This window comes from Chanos chanos, chromosome 9, assembly GCF_902362185.1.
Source record: "Chanos chanos chromosome 9, fChaCha1.1, whole genome shotgun sequence".
NCBI classification, from domain to species: domain Eukaryota; kingdom Metazoa; phylum Chordata; class Actinopteri; order Gonorynchiformes; family Chanidae; genus Chanos; species Chanos chanos.
Genome location: NC_044503.1, coordinates 14,038,149 through 14,061,326, shown reverse-complemented (window position 1 = coordinate 14,061,326; position 23,178 = coordinate 14,038,149). Strand labels below are relative to the sequence as shown.

Below are 23,178 nucleotides of genomic sequence, written 5' to 3'. Positions count from 1 at the left end.
AAGTTACTTTTCATGACAACAGCAAAACAGCGTAGCAGGCAAAATACGAAAACAAAATCTTACCATTCAACCACCTTCACTGACAGATCATTTATACGTCTGATGCAACACAAACCTCACCAAGACAAAAGGAATGAGGTGAAGAAAAAGAAAACAAGAAAGTGAAACTTGTCACGAACAACATAATGAACAGAAAGTAAACTCCGGAGAGCAATCTTTTTTTTCCCCTATAAATATCCTGTTTATGTTACAGAGGAAAAGATAGTACACACTGCCTGAGTGGAATGCAGACTGGCGATTAGCCACATGCGCTTGCATCAACAATGCATTGCCCTCTACAGCTGAATACATTTGGAGCAAGAGCATTTTTTTTTTTTCTGAGTTTCCCTGGTTGTGTCAAACGCTCAACAATCACACTCTCATAACCCTGGTGAAATAACCGACTTCTTCACTTCCTCCTTCTCAGTTTAGGATGTGAAATGAGAGTTTATGAGGAGAAGGCACGGACAAGCATGGTTTTAATTTGTGCTTTAATAGGTATTAGTGGTCCATTCTCAAAAAAAGGAGAAAAAAAAGCACTTTACAATGGCAGAAAAAAAAAATTAAAAACAGAGACAAGTAAGAGACACTGTTTTGTAGCTTTTGTAGAAACGGCGCATCTGCATAAAAGTGAAGTTGTACCAGCGATTTGAGCAGATTTACCCTCATATATGGCAGATCTGTTGGCTTTTCACACACTTGACTCTTCATGGCTATACGACAAAAATATTTGCTGTACAGAGCGAAAGCATGCTATGGGCCTCTAGGGGCCTAATAAATCAATGGAACACTTTTGTTTGGCCAAAAACAGTCATGTTAATTTGCCAACCTGATTCTGTGTAATCACTTTGTCTCGTTTCTTTAGTCTTTCTTCTGACTTACTGAATTCCACAGGTTTTAAAAACACACATCCAATAACACAAACTCCTATTTAAAAAAAACAAAAACAAAAAAAGACTTGAAACAACAAGCTGTGAATGCAATACTTACTTCTATGCCAATAGGTCAGGATTAGCTTTTTTTTTTTTTCTTTCAATCTTGTAACAGTATTTACTGATCATTAGTGGAGTTTTTTTTTTTTTAATTATTAATTCTGTCCTAATAAGATTCTCAATCAATAATAATTTATAGACATTGATCTGTGATGAACAAGCTCTCTAAATATAAAAATAGTGTTTTATATAAAGTGTTCCATTTTTCTTTATTAGAAAAAAAAAAAAGTGAAGAAAACATCTACCAACTGTTTTCATCATTACTGTAAATCAGCTTCAGCTAACAGTTACTCGTGTGAAGTAGACACTAAATTATGCTATCCATTTAATTCAAACCTCATATGAAAGAAAAAAAAAAAAAAGCAAAAAGTTGAAATCTGCACAAGCAAAGTATCCACAGTATTTCAGTAACATTTTGACAAGTGACAGTTGCAAACTTCAATGAAAAAAAAAATCTAAATATTAATAAGTTACTTTAAAAGTGGACAATGAGATCGGCCTAAAAGTGTGAAAGTCACAGTTATCAAGTGTATGTGTAGTTCATTTCACTTCTTGCGCAAAATGTAATTTCACTTCTTAAAAACCATAGAAAACGGTGTGGTAAAACTGTACGGTGTAGACAATGTTTCTGAAGCTTAAACCTGCCTCACTGACAGGTCATTAAATGCTGAGTGAGAAAGTCAGGAGAGAAGATCAAATTTGGTCAACGTGCATAGAGCTGAAATCATGTCACCATCTCAGAGGAATTGTGAACACTGGAATGAAAGAGATCACCTGGCAGAAAAAACAAAACAAAAAAACAACAACAAATGCCAGCACAATTGATACAGTCCTCCAACTGCCATGTTGCATTCAGGAAAGGACAAAACAAAACAAAACAAAAAAAATCAAAAATAAAAACTGAAAAATGACAGAGAAGGTTCCCTTTAGAGAGAGAGTCGAGAAGAAAGCCTTCAAGATGCAGATTTAGGTACAGAGGTTTTACAAAGAGTCCGCATGCAGCCAGCCAAACGTGGCCCACGACTATTCTTTATTCCCAGTCCGTTAGCGATCCCCCTCACACGCTCTCCGTCTTGTGTGCTCCATTCGGTCAAGCTGCAGTCCCATCCAAAACTAGAAAACAGAACAGGAGCGGAGATTGATTAGAACGCATCTGGACAATGACGTGGTAAAAAAAAACAAAACGAAACTCATGAGATCTCTGAGTGCCGTATCATGCGTGTTTGAACTGCTGCAAATGCAGCTTTATTTCAAACAAACACCAACTCTTTCCCAAGGGCAAATCAAACCGTGCAGAAGGTCAGATATCGGCAGCATGAAACGCGTAGGTGTCATGTCTGCTCGGGCGTGTCGTTAACTTTAACACGACGGAAACCGGTGAATCAAATTCCGTCTCTTATGCGACAAGCTTTGGCCGTCGAACTCTGAGGGGACTGTCTGACAGACAGGCGTGGAAGGCACATATGGGACACATGTATTAACACAAAAACGTGGAGTCGTAACTAAATGCTTTGCATAGCAAGTGGTGACAGGGCGACCACGGGCACGCTGTTGTCCGGCATACAGACCCGGTGCGTCAGTAGAGTCCACACTCCTTCAGGTTCGTTTTGATGATGACGTCTGTGACGGCGTCGAAGACAAACTGTACGTTTTTGGTGTCTGTGGCGCAGGTGAAGTGAGTGTAGATCTCTTTAGCGCTCTTCTGCCGGTTCAGGTCCTCAAACTGACACTGGATGTAGGCAGCTGCCTCTTCGTACGTGTTTGAACCTGAGTGCGTGTGCACACACACATACACACACAGTCACACAGATACAGACACACAGATACAGACACACACACCAGAACACCACAGTTAGCTGATTAGATTAAAATTTAATTCTGAAACCTGCGCACCTCTTGGGGCGGATGATACATTATGCAGGAGGTCTTAATGAGCTGCCTTATGGGGTTTGCTAATTAGTCAATTTAAAATGGACTTCTTAAGAGACTTAATAGGCCTAACACGATAAGCAGCATCATAATATTTCATACACTTTAATATTACAAATCAATAAAATTCTCTTTTATTATCTTTAAACCTCAAATTTAGCATTTAAAACTTCAGTAGCAAATATTATGTTCAAGGGTTGTTTTTTTTTTACGACCATAAAAATGAATAAGTACACTCTAAAAGGTTCATGGAACAATCAGTTGAAATGGAAATGCAGCAGCTTGATGAGTAGCCTTTACAGTAACAATCAGAAATTTCACCTTACAAAAGAAACAGTACAAGTTCCCATTCTCTGGTTTGTGAAAAAAGAACAACAACAACAAAAAAGACAGCAAACTGCCTTTCTGTAGGATGAATGGAATGGTATGAGGCTAACACCTCATTGAGGGTACGTCTGTTTTTTTGGACTCTGTTCTTACTGAGTGCTTAAGAATAGCCTACATTCATAAATTCTCTATTTGGCGACGCACATGGTAACAGTTAGAACACGCAAAGAGAGAGTTCCGGAATCAGTTTCAGTCGTAAGATGAAGTGTGATGGCCAGCAGACACACACAAACTATTCAGCGTTACAAAAAGAAGAAGAAAAAAAAGGGAAAAAAAAAAAAAACCCCAGACCCAGATTTGTATTCAGCTGACTGGAAGCTAAACACCAGCCCAGCTCCTCACCTCAAATCCCCCCCACCCCGAGTACGAATTTCACTCTGCTCTCACAAATCAGCAGTTTGTCTTAATTTTTTTTAGATAAGAGGCAGAATACCTGTGCATCAGTATCTGGCTAAACAAAGTACCTGTGGCACAATGATGAATTACTTCAGTGTGCTGCACGCCATCATTTTCTCCTTGCTACTTAGAAAAAAAAAAATATAAATACACAGAAATAAATCCGGCTCTCTCTCTCTCTCTGGCGATGAGCTCAGCGCGACACAGTAATCTGCATTACAAAACCACACGCTTTTGGAGTGTACAGCAGTTACAGCGCTGGGTCCCACGCCAAAATACCGCCAAGCCATTCATTTCACATTCACAGCACATTTCAAACTCCGTCTTTATATTTGGAATACCAATCGCTCTGCGGGGGTAGGTTTAAAAGGGATGTGTCCCATATTCGATTGGGTGGAGGGGGGGGAGGTGGGATTCTGACGTAGTCGGTGTTTAAGATGCAAATGTGTGCAAAGCTCTTTCTCACCGGTGTACTCCGGGTAGCAGATAGTGAGTGGACTCCTCTTGATCTTGTCCTCGAATAAGTCCTTCTTATTGAGGAAGAGGATGATGGAGGTCTCCGTGAACCACTTGTTGTTGCAGATGCTGTCGAAGAGCTTCATGCTCTCCAGCATGCGGTTCTGCGGACACAGACAGAACCGCGTTTTGGTTTTTTTTGTGCCTTCCAGATACATTATATAAGAGTGAAAGCGAGAACGGCGTGAGTCGTAAAGCGCTAGTCGACTCAAAGCGTTTTTTTTTTTTTTTTTTTATTGGATTGCTGCTTTGTTCAAACAGTGGTGTAGTCATTACACTGACATTGCATTGCGTGGGATTACACTATTTCAAATTCGGTTCAGCCTCTGTTTACCTGACAATACCCTGAAGAGCCTGTGCCCTTCGTACCGTGAAATTATATCCCCAAAGACAAAAGAATTTAGTCTTAAATGAAGCGTAACATCTGAGTGTAATGGACCTTGTTCCAATACGACAACCTGCAAATGGAGCTTGTTTCAGTTCTGTCTTAGACAAAGTCTCAGCATGAACAATTAAAAAAAAAAAAAGATTTCCCCATCTCTACATATTAAAGAGGCAATTATGAAAACCAATAGTAGCATAATATTTCATTCATTTACGGTGCCTCATACCGCCTTAGCAACCGTATCTGGATGAGTATGAATTCATGAATAGAGATATGGAATGCATAATGAGTTCATCTCTAACCGCCTCGTTTTAATTCTCGTTCCGTCGCGTTCTTACTTACCATTTCTTCGTCCTCGGCTAGGACGAGGTCATAGTCGCTGAGAGCCACGCAGAATATGATGGCAGTGACACCCTCGAAACAGTGGATCCACTTCTTCCTCTCGGAGCGCTGGCCACCCACGTCGAACATCCTGTTCCAGGGAAAAAAAAAAACCACGCAGCGTCAGAGCTGGACCCGGACGGCCACAGGCCACAGGCCACGCTTTTGACTTAAGGGCACGGACAGAACAGCAGCTTTACACGGCTGCCCCCCGAAACAAAACAGTTTCTGTGAGGAGCATAAACAATAAACCGATTCTGCTGATAAGAACCGCAGAACTACGCACATGTTCTCAAGATGCATGCCTCTACAAATCAGTTTACCCTGCTGTCCACGTTACGCACTGAAAGAGGGAACATTTGGAATGGAACATAACTTTTGATGCCTTTGGAACTAGACATCTACTTACCACTGCTAAGAGGGGAGGGGGCTGGCGTTTTAATACACTGTCCTCTGTTTTAACAGTGGGAGGCAAGGTGGGGGGTGTACACATTAATGCTGAGACTGAGTTTTGAGTGTTTGGGGTTTTAAATCTTGAGGATGTATGAGTCAGGACAGGAGAACAGAGTGTTCACTTGGTTACTCTAAACCATAACGTCACTCTCTAGATGTGTCTGTCTCCATCTGTGTCAGGAAACACACTGGAATGCACTTCTGAAGTGTACTACACAGAATTCTATAAATAGCCAAACAGACACAATTAGACTTTTGACAGTCATGAGGAAGCGAAGCGCAGGTATTCAAATGAACTCCTACGAGATGTGAAGAGTGTTGAAAGAGATAACTGTAAATGACACAAACAGCTTTATCATTTCACCGGGCCTTCCCTGGAGACGGGCACAAACATTTACGTCAAAATGTAAATGTGTGTGTGTGTATTTAAATAACACATATTTTCCATTTTATGTATCATCATGGTTTCATCAGAGCTGTAATATGTTGTACTGTAAGACCTAACAGCTTCTGTGTGATCCATGTATAAATCGAGGGTAAATAAACCTAAATTATGTCACATGAACACGTCAGAGCCTTAAAGGATTCCTTCCCCCTGCAGTTCTGCTCATTGCCGTCACACATGTGCTTGCCGGTTCTTTTGAAAAGAGCAGGTGTAAGCTATCTGCGAGGTGTTACTAACTTGAAGTAGAGCTCTTTGAAGGTGAAGTGCGTCTCGACGATTCCCGTGGTCTTGACGCGAGTCCTTAACACGTCCTGCTGCGTGGGGATGTAGTTGGGCTGGGATATTCGGTCCAGGTCGTTCAGATAACTACAGGGAGACACAGTCAGAGCAGCGTAAGTCACGCTTCACCATTTTTAAACCTCGGAAAAATCAACAAAAAAACAAAAACACCACAGATAGTTAAAAATAGAATCATCAGTCACTCACTCATTCTAAATTTAGCGCATTGCAAGAGTAGCACCGAACTACTCATTTCTAGGCAACTAAGAAAAAAAATGTGGAAAAGCTGCAGGAGTTCATAGGTTTTTTTCATGACAGCAGAGAATGGGAGACTAAAGAAAAATTTCCACGACAAGCGACGTAAATAATTTGGCTGTGCAGACAATGAAAGATGCTTTTGGTTTCTGTAGTGGAGTCTTTAGGATTGACATGCCAAATATGGGTTGATATTTAGATGTAGGGTAAACACAGGGTGTTCCCATGTCAAGTGTACACACACGTATAACTTCAGTCACTATTTGTCATAGGTTGGTGCACGGCCGAGACGTATCGCAAGCCACCGTGTTGTCAAAATAAAGAGATGCCCTTCAAACAACGAACTCATTTCCCTCCCGCTGATTTGCTGTTAGCTCCTGATCCGATAAGATGCAGTTAAAACTCTACCAAGTATGAACGCGTCAGGAATGTACAAGATGAGGAAGTCGTTTGAGTTGCTCAGTGTGATTAATGTCATAGAAAACATATCTGACATAGTTGAAACGAGGAACACAGGAGAGGAGCCTGAGCAGAGAAATCGTCTGAGTATGTACGTTTGAGAGGAGGTTTCTAAAGTTCTGTTTAGTTCTGTAGCTCTTTCTTCATAGTCCTGGGAGTCGCTTTGCTTCAAGTCCCGGAACAAATTCTCTGCGCAAGTTGACACAAGACCCAGAAGAGCATGATGGATCTTGTCTCTATCCGGCCCAGGAAACCAAACCGCCCTCCCCTTTTCCTCAACCAAAATATTTCAGCTAGATGTCGAAAAAAAAAAAACCCATGCTCCCTCGTCCTTCTGCTCCCTACTCTTAAAACCATGCTCGCATATAAGCCTCTGTCACGGACACGCAAGCCTTTGTCTCACACACACACACACGCACACGCACGCGCACACGCGCACACACACACACAAAACACTCCTTCAACCTGAAAAACACAATCCTCAGTCACACACAACACACCATCACTAATACAGTTCTCACACGCACACGCACAACCCTCTTTCACACAATCTCTCTCCGTCACGACACAAATCTGCCAGACCTCTGACTAACTGCAGAGACTGTTTTGTGTGTGTGTATGAGCGTGTGAGTGTGCGTCTGTATCCGCGCTCTTACTAAGAGGCCGAGTCGTTAAGCTGGTACTCCCTGGATCTGTTGAAGCAGGCCTGGACTCCTGAGTCCTGCCACAGACGACGGATGACCCCAGATAACTCTGCCGTCATGACCCCTTCCTCCGCACTGCCAGCCAGGACAAACAGCTGACGAGCGTCGTCCTGCCAACCAATCAGACGGTATTAGAAACAACACCGTATACGGTGGACTTCAGCCACAAAACCACATACATCTGTGGCAGCACAACGGACGAATGAAACGTCTGGAAGAAAACTGCACACGGAGAATGGTACATAACAGCACATATACAAAACTACACCAGCCCCTCCAGGAGAGCTAATATACATTCCTATAGCAACAGTGGTGTCTGGGACAAATCAGGCAAGGATTATTGTTTATTTACTTTGCGGGGACAATAAATATTCATCAATGTGTTTCCTGATTAATGCACTGTGTAAAGTGTGTTACCTTCTCCATAAACAGCATTCAATTAACGTCAATAAAACGCTAAACATAAAAACAAAGATGAACGCACATACAATGCACTTTCTAATGACTGTTGGAAAACCGGAAACCGTCCAAATTTGAACTGAACTCTAAAGCCTTTGATCCGTGCACCATCTCAGGGTTTGCATGAAAGTTCCACTCAGATGAAAGCACTCACTGCTCTTGCAGGGTCTCCAAAGTCAATCTTCAGTCGGCCCATGGCTCTGATAATGGCGATGATGGACTGGATGGTGTTGCTGTAAACCACCACTTTGTACTGTTTGCACTCCTCCTCTGAGTAGCCGTCTTCATGGATAATTCTGAGAGATGAAGATCAAAGAGCCAGAATAAAACAGCTGAAGTCAGGGGAGAACGGGGGGAAACTTCAGAATTTCAGATCTCTGTCAGGCTCAATAATCAGTGCGCCTGTAGCTGTTTGCAAAGGAAATGATGTACTTCGACTTCCTCTTAAACACGCCGACCCGTCAAAAACTTTAATTTGGTAACGGCGTCGGGTCCTGTCATCATCACGCAAATAAACCGAGCTGGTAAACTTACTTCATCTGCTTCACTATTGTGCTTTTCCCAGACTCCCCGGCACCTGGGGAAAAAAAAAAAAAAGAGAGAGGAAGAATAAAACAAACACACAAACAAACAAATAAATAAATAAAACAAAGACAAAATCAGTGTCATACTTGAGCCAATAATAACTCATGTCCAGATGAACACAATGTATCCCCAGTCCCATCACAAGCCCCACAGACGAGGTCTATATTGGATGAATAGGATCTTTCAGGCCCTCCCTCAGATATCACACGCTCTGCCTGAACACGAGCATGGGGCTATTTAAAGTGGAGAGATTAAATGCCACGCTGATAAAAAAGGCCCGCTCTGAGGTTACCCTCCTGAATGTTTCTACCTCTGAGGAAAATATATACGCCACGCAATACAGTAGAGCTCCATATGACACACTTCAATGATTTATTCAAATACAAACAAATGAATAAACAAAATGTATACTATCTGACATTTGGGAGGGGTTGAGGGTGGGGGGTGTTTAACGCTGTGGCTGTTGTTTAGCACATGCTTTAAAGGGGAAGTTGTTGTTTTTTTTTCTTTCTTTCTTTCTTTCTCATCAGAAGTTTTCCACCATGCAATGAAATTGTCAGAAACCAAATCATCAGAAACTAACTGTTCAGGTTTTGAAATCTGCAGTACTCAACTTCTACTTTGAAAACAGTACTCAACTTCTGCAGTGACCAAATGGGAACAAATTCACACCCCGTCTTAAAGACCAGTTCGCAAAAGAGGCCGCTTGATCCTGTCTACCGCAAAAACACAAGAACAGTACCAACCAAATTACACACAATGAGACAGGCCTCACCCTAGCTAAAAATATCTTTGTTTTTGTTTTCTTGTGTTTTGTTTTAACTCCTCTGACATTTAAAGAGCACACATTGGAATTCTCTGTAATTCTTATATCTACTGTTATATCTACTGTTAATGGCATGATCAGTAGAAGGAGTTTTTGTGTCACTGCAAAAAAAAAAAAAAGTATTATGTACTAATTTGAAATGTCCAATTTCCCAACAAACTCTTCAACTATGTCCCCTCTTGTGGTAGTTCTGGCATTTCAGGTGAGTGAGGCTAGCACAAATGTCCTCCAGCACCGTAAGCCGAGAACTCTTTTTTTTTTTTTTTCCATACTGGACTAAATCAAAGCATAGGGACCGGGATAGAATGCTGCTCAATCGACACGACCTGGAGGTACAGAGCATAGATCCCAGACTGTCAGTGCCCATGTCTGAGCGTGATGGGGAAAGAGTCCTGTCTGACTCATCTGCCTGAAGAACACAGCTGGCAGCGCACAGGAAACCAGTGTGAGACAGATGGGACTCGATCTGCGAATCCCTGGGGTGTGACGGCCCCTCTGCACCGTCAGTCGCAGGGGAAACTGCAGACAAAATCGTGCTTTTGATGGAAGACACAAAAAGGCAGCCACAAAAAAAAAAAAAAAACTTCAACACACACAAAAAAAAGAGTCAAGATAAGCTGCATATATGCGTGTGTGTGTGTGTGTGTGTGTGTGTGTGTGTGTGTGAAAAAGGGTGAACTTCCTTTTTATTACACAATCCTTCCTGTGTTGGTCTTCAATTTGGTTCTGCTGAAACTGTATCCTTCGTTTGTTGCAGTGGTAACCTTTGTCCTCAAGCAGTATTTCCCTCAAGCACCAATTCAACAGCGTTTGCATTTTTACCTCTACATCTAGTTACTTTTTTATGTACTGAGCTTATCTTCTAGACAGACGCACTAAGAAAGACGACTTATGCTTTTACTATTAAACATAACTGTTGAAATACTGCCATAAACAAAAAACGTCTCCCTCGCAAGAATTACGATGCGTTTATCAAAACCGTCGATCTTTGTTGTCGTGAGTTGACCGGCGGATGCTTATAAAACTGGGAAAAGCCATTGTGAGGGCAGTTTTGTCAGCGTGACCCATTCCACGTCGCCTAACGGCCTCAGAGAGAAAGACACACGCGGTGAATTCTGGTGTGAGAGAGGAACAGAGTCCGGCCTCGTCATGCGGTTGCCTCATTGGCCCATATTTATAGCCTGAGTGGGCTCAACAGTAAGACATGGCGACGCAATCATGTGGAAAATTCCTTTGACATAATACAGGCAAGCTGCAGCATGAATGAGCACAGTTCCAGTGCTGGTCAAACGCTCAACGAGACTCTGGCTAGATCTGAAGACCAGAGGAGAGGGGGGCGTGAGGGGGTCATCTCCTGGGCTGGAGGACAATTTGACAGCAAAGCCTTATCTTGTTTTGCAAATTAGCCTCCGTAATGTCATGTCAAGCATTGTGTGAAACCCTCATCCAAGCTCATATGAAGCCTCAACAACAACTCCGGAAACGTCTCTCACAAGAAAAGACAACTTAAAAGATATGTTGATAGTAAAAACTTTGTTTAGCTAAGGCTGAAGGTCCTTTGGCAAACGGATTTCTTCTTGATGCAGAAATTCAAGTGCGCGCCAAGAGAATATTTGGAGAAAGAAGGCTAGGCCATTCCCTGAAAACTTCCTTCAGTCTTCAGCTGACTTAAGACAGCGACCAAAAGATTCAGCTTTCCAACACGCCACAAGTCAAGGCATCAAGCCAAAGCTAAACCGAAGCTGTTTAAAATAAGCCAATGGACGTCTAAGACTGCTTCGGCCAGGGTCTGAAAATGACACTGACTTGAAAGTCAAAAATGTGAATGGCAAAAACGCAAACACTTAGGCAACTCATCCTACCTGGAGGAGCTCAAATACTCTTTCTAAGAGAAGGTAGATTTAGATAAGGTTGGTTGTGGAAACCTAGTTGAGACATGTCCACAATGTCTCGCCATTGTAATGACTGTCAAAGGTACTTTGGTGCCAAACCAAGTTCTGAGTCAAGAGCTGGAGACAAAGTATTAAAATCAGAGTACAGCTTCTTTCCTTTAAACTATAACACAAACTAATAGGGATCATATGGAGCCATAAAATATGTATTTCCCTGATTATGCCACCTCATGTGCTCAACATATACTCTCCTTGCAAAAAAAAAAAAAAAAGAAACTAAATTTGAGCAACCACAGGTTTCTAGTATTCAGGGCGCTTTGATTAACGACGTTAGCAACAACTTCAATTGCCCGATAAGCCGGCTAGCTTCTCTAATGATAGTTTTTGAATTCCATCTGGGAACAGCGAGAATACGGTCTTCAAGGTCTGTTTTTCTCAAAGTCTGTTCCACATTCCAGTAGTGTCTGCGAGGAGGAAAATTAGCATAAGCACTTGGGACACACAGTAAGAGGGGCTGAGGTGCACATGTGAGTCTGTGAGCGGAGTGACAGAGGGCAAATAAGACTGCATTTAAGGTAAAGGCCTACTTACTGTAACTCAACAGAGTGATCCTTTACGGTAAGTCTGACGTTACTGACGTTATCATGTGCCGTGAATCTGATAAATATCTAGTGGTTGGTGAATAGCTCATCATGAATGCAGCCCCACTGTAATTTGCTTGTGTGGTGTGCATACGACATTTGCATCTCGCTGGACTTTTCTTCCTCGACAGCAACCGGTTAGGCCATTCTGTTCTGTGGTATTCTTTGTCCTGTCGCACAATCAGAAACACGGGCTTGTAACCCTCCCTAGAGAAATGTCAGCTCGTTTACAGACCATGTTATTTTAGCATAAGGAAACATTACACATCTACCATAAAAACATCAACCACAGAGGTGCAGAAGCAGGGCTGAGTCAAATTCATTTCTTCCTTATTTCTTAAATCTGTTTCAACATAGGCACATTCTGTTTATCGTGTTGCAGAGCGAAAGTGACAAGAGAGTCTCAGAGAAACAGTGACAGCAGAACATTTTCCTTAAGAAATTTAATTTAACGGTTTCTACACGGTTGCACACGACGAAAGCTAATTATACACAAACGCCCCTATAAACTGGACTCTCTTTTCGGCAACCTGGACAAGGGAAAGACTCAAACAGACCCGGTAAACTAAAAGAAAAAGAAATGCTGATGTCGGGGGGGAATTACAGTGCACAAAGGGGGGAAGCAGTCATCAAGAATTACAGGACAACAGAGCGGTACTCTTGCAACGTTGCATGAAAGATTATCAGTTTCAAATCTAATGGTGAAATGTAAGTTGCAACACAGTTTATTCAGCCCTTCCTACACTGTCCATGAGGCCAAGCTGCACTAGTTTTCCTGTTCTGCTACATCAGCAAAACGTGGAGGACCTGAATGCAGCAGGCTCTAGCATTCAGCATTGCACGGCCCACGTCAGATCCAGCTCAGCCATTCAACGAAATAAATAAATAAATAACAAATCCTCCACAGAGCGAGGGCCCCAAAAAACTGTAAAACCTCAGAGCTAGTCACATTTAAAGAGAAGCAGTCAGAGTAGGCAGTTATTCATGAATCAACATTCTTGGTTAAACCGGGCATGCGGTAATAAGCTCGCTGAATAGCTGCAGTGCTTTCCAATGTACAGTGGTTACATGCGCTCCAAAGCAAAGCCTAAATTCCCTTACATGCCTGAAAAAAAAAGAGAAAAAAAAAAAAGGGAAAAATGTGCTGTTTGAATACCAATTGGTGATGGAGTCCTTTCATGGAAAGATATACAGTGTGTGGCTGAGGAAGTGTTTAAAGAAGACTGTAGTGCATACCTACTGATGTTCTGCACTACTGGGTATGTTGTCTTTTCTGATGCATGAATGTGTCACATAAAGAAATGCACATTTTGTGTGTCCCACACCACACAAGTTATACATTGTTAAACAGTCTTATTCCCTTGTGTAGAGCTGAGAATTAGTCATGAGAATGAGTTCATTTAGTGAACATGCCACTTGAATGCAGGAACAGCCGTAAACTGCCAAGAATGGTTTTAAATGTTGTTACAAGTGTGAACCAACCCAACCTGAGCCGGCTGCTAGGAGTCAAAGCGTGAACTGTGCCCTATGTGGAGTCTAGCCCTTAAAGGCAAATGAAATTGACATGGCTGTTGTTGGAGATGGACCAGAAAAAAAAAACAATCAAGGTTTCTGGAGTCTTTGCCAGAAACACATGCTGAATTTGCATCTCAACTACGTCACACTTTCAGTAAGCTCTCACTGCATAATGAAGGCTATTACAGGCATTGTCCTGCGCACAGCCGGTTTCATATCTACAAAAAACCTTCCACATCTTAATCTCTGCTTCTGCTGCATTAAGATTCAAAGATTAAGTACGGATGTATCTCTTACTCTTCAGACAACTTTCTGCTCTCCCCAAAATGATTATGCGCTAACTACACCCCAACTGAAATCCCCATCAGAAACTCACCCGTTGGCCCACCCATCTTAAAACCACGCCCCCTGCACGGTGCAGCACACAATTAACATTGGTCAAAAAGCATCAACATACCCTTTAACTAACGCCAAGCAATAGCGCTGACAAATCAAGAGGCGAACTGATTTTTCTTTACTATATCTCTCTACTGCGCTAAATGTATTTATTTCGACAGAACTCTCTTAACAGCCATACACTCCATGTCTTTAATCTGTGGGTGAAGGCTGTTCTTGTTTTTTTTTTTTTTGGTCACCATGATGAAACTAGACGTTCAACTAAAAAAGGATTGGGGACGTATGTTGAGACGTATGTTGCGATGTAGAGGATTATTGCGTTATCTAAACACAGTAAGCTTATTAAATTATGTATGGAAACATGGTCATAACTTCAGTGGGTGCCAGAAATACACAATTTCACGTGTATACTCTGAAACGTCTGAGGGTCTTCATATAACGTTTAGTTCCAAAACCGGAAGACTGTTGACAGAATTCAACATATTATTCTTAAATGTGCTCCTCAAACATTTAATCAGTAAAGAAACTTTGAAAATGTAACTGCTCGTTGACACACATTATCTCTTGACTGAAGCTGGCACGTTGCGAATCGAATCATATAACGTTTCTGTAACATTAAAAGTTTTACTTACCAAGAAGCAGCAGTTTGACCTCTCTGGATGCTTTCTCTCCATCTTCCCTCAGATTCCGATCAATAATTTTACTCCTCTCCACCGCCGCTTTATCCTCTGCGCTTAACGTGCAACCCATTCTAAAACGACCGCTTTATGGTTTCACTAAACTAACAACCAAACTAAAGGACCCCTCTGTTGCAGTTTCTAATATTTCGTCCTACTGCTTGCAAAACAGCGAAGCGTGAGACCGAAAAAGGCGTTGGCACTGATTCTCACATGGGAAAAAGAGCAACACGAAGTAGCCTACTGCCAATCGCAGGAAAGTTTGTCGTATAAAATAAAGAAAGACAGTCATCAATACCGTTAAAATACCCCGTGCCTTCGTTGTTTTCAGAACCCCAATTTAAAAGAAATTCGTTGTATTGACTACTGAAAATGCTGGCGATCTGACCAGACACAGCAAACTGACTGGAGTAACAGTTAGCTGTCCGCTGACTAAAAAGTGGCCATTGAAACGGCTTGGCTTAGCTGGTAAAAGGAAAAGGAAAGAAAAGAAACACCTGATATTTATGTGGTTTTTGTAAAGAAGTATCCAATGAAGTTCCGGAAAACCCGTTCCATTAAGCAGAAAAATATCCCAATTACATAAAAGTTCGCGACTGAAAGCTGTAGATTTACTCGACGTATAATCGCACGCTCCCTCAGTTGTGCGGTCACTGAGAAAAATGCAGAAATGCTCGGGGAAAAAAATCGATAGTTCTAGGAATTATGGGAAATGTAGTACTACTACGTTATTCCATATCGTAATCCGCGGCAGTCATCACAAAGGAGAGTGGGCCATTGTTTATCATTTGAGATTACAATTAGTCAACATTTCTTTGTTTCTGTATTTACAATTTATTACTCAACTATTTTCCATCATCAGATGGCTTTTCCATTATTCATAAATGGACTAAAATATGAACATGTTGTAAATATACACATCAGACAGTTAATGAGGCAAATTTTCTTCCACACATTCCCCTGGTTAATGCAGCATTTTGACTTATTAATCTGTATCTACAGTTGAAGTTTTAATACAATATTTGGTCCTCTGGCGCCCCCAGTGACAGGTGTTGTCATTGCAGAATGATACACTGGCATGTGGTGGGACAACTGTAATGCATGAGAAGAGAATAGCAATAACAATGCTTCTCCAAAAAACAGCAATGGAAGCAACTGGCCATCTTTTTTTTTTTTTCTTTTCTTTTTTTTATTACGGATGGAACAATGAAGTCTCTATGTCTCTCGACCTATTTGAAATGAATGAATTGCCGATGCACAGGAAAGTGACCAACTTGGAAGAGGAGACTAGTAGGGACTCCTCAGTGCATGCTCCACCCTCTCACTCCATCTGCCAGAGAAATGTCATTGAGGATCAGTTGCCATGGAAACACTCAGTCCCATAGTGGCTTTGAAAAAGAGTGAGAGCCCATGTGGAATGAGTTTGCCTCAGACAGACATGTGCTATGTAAGAAAAAAGAACAGCACTGTGACTTTAACTTGGACTTCGGCTTTCTCTGTCAAAGGGGTCCGGGTCATAATCTCAAGTCAATTAATCTGAATCATATTCTGTGATTATGTTCACGGGCATAGTCCCTGATAGAATGTGCTCTCTCCCACCCAACACAAGTCTTTCCAACTTCAGAGACATTCATTGAATTACAGATCAGTACTTGTAATGATGGTTATCACACTGATGTGCACTTTGTTTGCTTTTGCTTCATGCTCTACATCAGCAGCAGGTACATTAAAATCAATGCTATATTAGTATCATATTTTTGCAATGCAAATGATTAAATCTGATGACATAAGAGAGGTACTACAGGTACAACTTTTCCAATCAATATAAGAGTGGGATCAATCTGCCTTTGGTGACACACACCCTTTCTCCTTTTGCCCCTCAAAAATGAAAAGCAAAGCACTGAACACTTTCATCTGGAAGCCCTGCAGAAAGGTCACACTGTTTGAACTTCACCACCAGGGGCCACTCTCTCATCGACAACACATCAAAGTGCATGAGTCACACTATCAGTTCATCACCAGTGTGTTTGTGTGTGTGTGTGTGTGTGTGTGTGTGTGTGTGTGTGTGTGTGTGTGCGCGTGTGTGTGTGTGCGCGCGTGTGTTTGTGTGTGCGCTTGGGCGTGTGTGTGTGGGTTTGTATATTTTGGGGGGGGGGGGGGCAGAGTCTTGATTGTAGATTACAGATTGTTTGCTACAAATGCAATTGCCCTCTGTGTTTTCAATAAAGCATAATCACTTTGTCTGAATAATACAATGTGACACCTCAAACAAAGAAGACAGAGGTCAGATGGCTGAAAGGATTTCACTGGTTGTGAGAAGTGCTAAAATGTTTGCATTTTTGTGTTACGACACCACCTACAATGATAGCAGAGGTCAAATGAAAACTATTATACCACAGGCAGAAATGAAGGATGAAGGTAGTTATTTTGATGGTGGGAGAAGTAAGGTTGTTGATTTCTTTAACCCGAAAGGTATTCAACCCTATAACTCTTTCAGGTATGTTTTGCTCACAAATCGTAGAATAAGCCTCATTTCAATTAATTAATGGTATTAATGGGAACTCTCTTCAAATGCCAGCGCCTTCTCATCTTGCTCCTATACCTTCACTTCACCCACATAGTAAAATGTATTGTCAAAGAACAAGTGCACATCTACACAAACACACCTATGCACACGTGCACACACACACACATGCACACGCAGACATATGTGCACAGGGGAAAATGATTGATAGTCTACTGTTTTTCTAAATATCCAATCCTTTCATCTGTGACTGCGGGAAATACATATGAATTCCATAACACAGCATTTTCTGGTAATTATTTCTTACTGTAATATTAGTAACATTGTCACAGAATAAACAGAATACAAAAACAGTTTGCACATGCACAGACTCAGACACCTACATTTGTAAATCATTGCTTTTTTTTTTTTTTTTTTTAATGAGTAACATCATGCAAAAAAGTATGGGATGAAATTCACACATAGAACAAAACTAACTTTAATGAATGATGGAAACTATTAGTCCATTACCCGCAAGTAAAAAATAAATAATTAATACAAATTAAAAAAAAAAAGAAAAAAGAATCAACAGAACTATTCTAACTTTTTCAAGAAGTATCACTAAACAAAGATCCACCATTTTTCTAGGCAAGAGTCATGCAGTTTCCCCTCAGGTCAATGATAAGAGACACCTCATGGTACGGTACAATATGCACTTTTTTTTTTTCCTCGTAGCCCCAATGCTTTCTCAATATGCTCCAGTATCACTGGTTTAAGATAGAGACAAATATTCTCCGGAGTGAGAGTTTTGCTGTTAGTTTAGCGTGAATGCTGAATTGTAAACCGAATGAACACTGATGACCCTTTGTTCCTCTCCCCAGTATCTCCAAATCTGAAAAGGCATATTCATCTTTCTTGTACACCTCACCCCCACCAACCACTGAGCTGGTTAGAAGAGGAATCCAATAAACAGAATATATATATATATATATATATATATATATATATATATATATATATATATATATATATATTTTTTTTTTCCTTCTTTTTTTAAAGATGCTTAAAAATAAAAAGAGAGAAAAATGGAGGAGAAAGAAACAATAATTTATGTCTTTAATTTAAGAAACAATAAAAGCACATATTGACAACCAGTTTAAAGCTCTTGTAAATGAGGTAATAAATTGTCTTGTTCTCTTGACATAACAAGGCCCCGTTTATTATGTAATTTATTCCTTGCAGCAATTGAGGATCATGAACAAAATCTATTTTATGCTGCATGAGCTTTGATAGGACATTTGTCTTCTTGAGGTATAATGAAAAAAAGGGAATTTTTCAGTAAATTCCCAGTTTTAATTTGCGAGAGATAACTAACATGAAACTGACAAAGAAAGTTTTGTAGTCAGTTAAATATGCCTCTGCTACCTTGATGGAGGATACACTGTAGTTCTACTTTATCATTGGAATTTATTCTGTTTGTTTTTAATTAGATTTTTTTTCTAAATTGGGAGTTACCCAATCCTCTTCATCTCTTTTGACGCAAAAGAGACCCCCCCCCCCCAAACAAGACCATAAAAAACAGAGCAATTGAAAACAACAGTCAGCATAGAAGTCATTAAACAAGAAAATTGGGAACATTATGTCGCCAGTGACTTTATCTATCCTGAAACCATTCAGACCCTTTCACTGTAATAACAAAATATCAACAACTTGACAAAACCCTTGCTTTTATTTCATGTGATTCATACCGACGGGGATCAGGAAATGGCCTCATATTAATTTTAGAAAGAAAGAAAGAAAGAAAGAAAAAGAAAGAGAGAAAGGAAAGGAAGGGGGGGGTGTGGTAAAAGAAACATTGAAGAAAAGGACAAATTTTGACTTATTACTGGAGATATTTGGTCATTTTTTCGTTGTTGTTGTTGTTGGTTTTTTTTTTCAGGAGACAGAGGAGCAGCAGGTGATTTTCTCCACACAGCAGGTAAAGGAGGGCAAAAGCAACCACGAACGTGTGTAAGCATTGCCTTCATTCTGCGGTGTAGCCACAACAAGCCAGGGCTGCTTGTGGCAAAACAAAACCGTACTCACGCTGTTCTGAGGAGAGATGGTTCCAAAAGTTTATCTGTAAACAGCAGGCTAGTGACAGTGGATAGTACTTTGCCATGATCTGTAATACGAGTCATACAGCATTGCTGTCCACTCTAATGATATCTAAGTTGCTGTTGCCATTTGGGGAAAAAAATATTATTCCAACAGCACATGCATAACAGTTATTCCTGATATAGTGCTAGTTTATTTAACACATCTGCTTTTTCACATATTTGTAGTGTTGTATGAGCTTGTGGGGTCGTTGGCTGTCTGGAAGACAGTGCCAGTGTGTGATAAGTGTGTGGTACAGCTGTGAAGTGATTCTTCTGACAGAAACACCATCTGCCGTGAATCACAGGGCTCTATCCATGTTTTTCGGCATTTTACCCAGAACAAAGCATCAACATATTCAAAGCTAAAAATACACACCTGTGTCTCATCTGTGCTATAAAGGGTTTTTTTTTCCACACTACAGGCAAATTCAGACGTAAATTAAAATGTGCTAACAAGATAAATTTGTCTGTTAGAATCCCATGAAAAAAGGCACTGAAATACCCTTGATATATCCTGAGAGAAAACAGTACACACACACACACACACACACACACACACACACACACACACACACACACATATATATATATATATATATATATATGTACACACACATAAAATTCTTGTCTGATGGTATGGGTTAGGAGTTAAACAAAGTCTTTGTAAAGCCCCGACAAATCTCTGAACAACGGCTGTGATTTCAAGTATTTACAACTAAACTGATTTGGCCTTTTTTGTGGGGAACATTTGATTTCATCACAAATTTAAAGCATCAGACACATTAGAGAGAAGGAAGCCCAGCGCAAAAAGTCAAGTCTTCTATGTCTGAACGAGTGAAATATGTGGGTAGATGCACAAAGAAAACACTGGGATGCCTCCCTTTAACTGTAGCATGATATCCACAGCATGCATATCCATCTTTGTACATCCCTGCCTTGAGAAGGTAAACTGAGTTCATAGCTTTGCCTATTTGTTGAATTTATGGGACTGTATCAGGGAAAACATTTGACTCAATTTCCGGATTATTCTCCAAACAAAGCCAAAGATTGTCAAGTGCAAATGGATCCTTTCTCTCTTCCTTCATCCACTCCCCAACCCTGCTCCCCACCAAAATAGTATACTACAGGGGAGTGCAAATCTAAAGGATTTAGTGGAGACTGGCAGCTAATATTGCTATCTTGCTAGTTTTAACAACTGCAGTGACCTTGACTGTCTTGAGTTATCCTTCAACAACTGAACACTGAATCTATTACAAAGGCAGAACACTCAAGTAACATCTGTAATTGTCTAAAATAAAAAAAAAAAAAAAACTGTTACCCCTCTTAAACCTGATGTTCAAAATAAGAACTATCTTAAGCTATGCAAAATTTCTTGTAAAGTATCAAAAAGAAATTAGCAACAGAAAATATATATGTATACTGTACAATATTACACATCTATCTGAATCTACAATTCAGGCTTTGTCCTAAAGCAGTTATCTGATATGCTAAGATCATTATTTAGATGGTTCTGTTCTATGAATTCAGAAGTCTCTTCTATAATCTGTCCAGGAATGTGGAAATCAACAGATGGCCTCTGGAGTGGAGCAGTCTGAGGGGGCTGAGTGGACAGGGCCTCGCTCTCCTCCTGCTGCAGGCCAGACATGCTGTGGGAGTTCTGGGGCTCCAGACTGCAACCCGTGCCCTGCAGGAACTGCAGGAAATTCTCCTCGATGGAAGCTTCACGGCTGGGAAGCCGCTCTTCCTCTTGTGGCCGGGCCCATTTGAAGAGGCAGGCTAGATGTCTGGCTAACTCCTCCCGGATTTGCCGGTTCAGGCAGCCATAGAAGATGGGATTGGTCGTGAAACAAAAATAGCCAATCCAGGTGACTACCTCCTCCAGCTGGACCAGTGAGGCAGGAGAAGAGGACACCAAGGCTGAGTAAAGGTGGAAGGTGAAGTAGGGCAACCAGCAGCAGAGGAACTGACCTCCAACTGCCACCAGAACCACAGCCGCTTTGCCGCCACTGAAGGTCCTCTGCGGGGTTGTGCGGGCTCCTCCAAGACTGGCCACCATGCTGGAGTGACTACTGAGGGATTCAGACCGTTGCCGTGGCATGTCCATCCACATGGGCACAGGACCCTGTTGCATGGCAGCTACCCTGGCCACCTTGAACATGTTGCAATACACCACCAGGATGATCAGCACAGGGCACAGAAAATACATAAGTGTGAAGAGAATCACAAACACCAAGCGCTGGAGCCCTCCATCTGTCCAATGCAGAGAACAACACTTCTGCTCAGTTGTGTCAAAAAGTTCACTGGCAGCTCCTTCACCCTGAAACGCCCAGCCCAGTAATGGGAAAGCAGACATGAGGATGGCTTTGATCCATATTCCTACCAGCACCGACACCACCAGTCCCATAGTCATTTTGACCTCATAACGCATGGGATACACAATATAGTAGTAGCGCTCCACATTGATGGCAGAGATGGTGAGTATGGAGGCACTGATGAGACCAACGCTCAAACACAGGTATCCCCTGCAGAGAGCCTCACTGAAGAAGGCCTGTCCTGACAGCATTCCCAAAGGCATCAACACCAATGCAGCTATGAGGTCCACCAGACACAAATGAAACACAAAGACAAACTTGCGTAGTTGGGGTGTCTTGGCAATAACAGCCATAGTGGCTAAGTTACCCACAATGGCCAACACATCCATCAGGAGCATGGCACCAAGAGCTAAGGATCGAATGAGAGCACTGTCACTAGGCAGCGGCAAATTGGAGGCATTGAGTTGTGTGGAGTTTTCGGGCCAGTGGTCGGTGTGGGAGATGTTCCACAAAGTGCTGGAGGTAGCAGTAGGCTCCATGAGGGGATGGGACTAGGAGAGTGGGCACTGACTCTCATGGGCCCATCACCCATCCTCCCTTGCTTAACAGTATGACTAGAATGCAGAGTTTAGGGCTGGTGTCTATCAGTGTGAGGTGACAATTAATTGCTAGCTTTGTAGAAGTTAGGAGAACCGACCAGGTTCCCTGGGTAACACTCTCAACATTAAAAATGTCCTCAATTCCTGAGTTGGGTCCTTTGAAGTTTATCTTACAGCTCCCAGAGCATCCATTCTTCTTAGATCTCCAGTAACATCAAACAGAAACACATTGTTCTATGGAAGAAGGAAGAGTTTAGGGTCAAAATAGATATTTTGATGTGTCTCCAAACAGAGAAAAAACTTCTATATGAACGTTTTTGGTGCACTCTTAGGATGGTGTGTGTACCCCTCATGATCCAGAAAGTTAGACACATGCATGTGTTTACTGTTACAACCTCACCTAGCCACAACCCCACACACCAGCACACTGGTGGAGTAATCAGACCGGCTTTTGGTACATTTCCACACATACAACACACCTGCATGTGCAACTTTTCCACAACACATATTCCTGTTAAAAACACATCATAAAGAAACCAAATCTTTTCATTCATTACAGTATGGGATGACTACCCCTCTTCTCCTGCATTGAGAGTATGAAGTCAGTGGTATGTCCAAAGATCAGTGGTATGTCCAATATGATAAATCTAATCCACTAATTAAGATATCAGTTAGATTGTGATCAAGGCTACGTATTTGAATGAGGTGCTATGCTTTAAAGTTTTCTTTTGTCTCCCTTTCTTTTCCCTACAGGCATTATTCTCTGCAAACATTATTCCCTATAAGCATAAAATGTAAGTCAGACTAGTGCAGGATTTAAAGCAAAAGCAGCAGATCACTGCAAGCTAACAACGAAACATACTAAAGCTACAAAGAAATGCCATACAGGCTATTTTTATGTGGCTTGAATGGTGACTAATCCATTCTGGTTACATTTAGTGTATGAACATACTATAGACTCATTGTCATGATGCAAAAGCCATTCCTTGCATATGATGTTTACCAAACAGTCCAC

General features: G+C 41.4%; 2 protein-coding genes across 2 annotated transcripts; both read right to left on the bottom strand.

Annotated features, from left to right (window-relative positions):
* Positions 1-1,385: 1,385 nt before the first annotated feature.
* On the bottom strand, positions 1,386-15,219 carry gnai3 (guanine nucleotide binding protein (G protein), alpha inhibiting activity polypeptide 3). The gene is made up of 9 exons (XM_030783706.1): positions 14,567-15,219; positions 8,614-8,656; positions 8,234-8,375; positions 7,573-7,730; positions 6,161-6,289; positions 4,987-5,116; positions 4,210-4,363; positions 2,600-2,798; positions 1,386-2,144 (listed from the first exon to the last, which is right to left on the bottom strand). Exons 1-8 carry the CDS (start codon positions 14,682-14,684, stop codon positions 2,608-2,610), a joined length of 1,065 nt encoding a protein of 354 aa, XP_030639566.1. The 5' UTR covers positions 14,685-15,219; the 3' UTR covers positions 1,386-2,144; positions 2,600-2,607.
* Positions 15,220-20,699: 5,480 nt separating this feature from the next.
* On the bottom strand, positions 20,700-22,103 carry gpr61 (G protein-coupled receptor 61). Its single transcript, XM_030785040.1, has one exon. It carries the CDS (start codon positions 22,101-22,103, stop codon positions 20,700-20,702), a length of 1,404 nt encoding a protein of 467 aa, XP_030640900.1.
* Between the last annotated feature and the right edge of the window lie 1,075 nt (positions 22,104-23,178).

What these genes read in the sequence shown, in the direction of transcription:
- gnai3 (XM_030783706.1), bottom strand. Translation starts at nt 14,684, where the DNA reads ATGGGTTGCACGTTAAGCGCAGAGGATAAAGCGGCGGTGGAGAGGAGT. An exon ending in GGTCAAACTGCTGCTTCTTG is followed by an intron (nt 8,657 to 14,566) that starts GTAAGTAAAACT and finishes TTTTTTCCCCAG; the next exon opens with GTGCCGGGGAGTCTGGGAAA. An exon ending in CTGCTACCCGGAGTACACCG is followed by an intron (nt 2,799 to 4,209) that starts GTGAGAAAGAGC and finishes ACACGCACTCAG; the next exon opens with GTTCAAACACGTACGAAGAG.
- gpr61 (XM_030785040.1), bottom strand. Translation starts at nt 22,103, where the DNA reads ATGGAGCCTACTGCTACCTCCAGCACTTTGTGGAACATCTCCCACACC.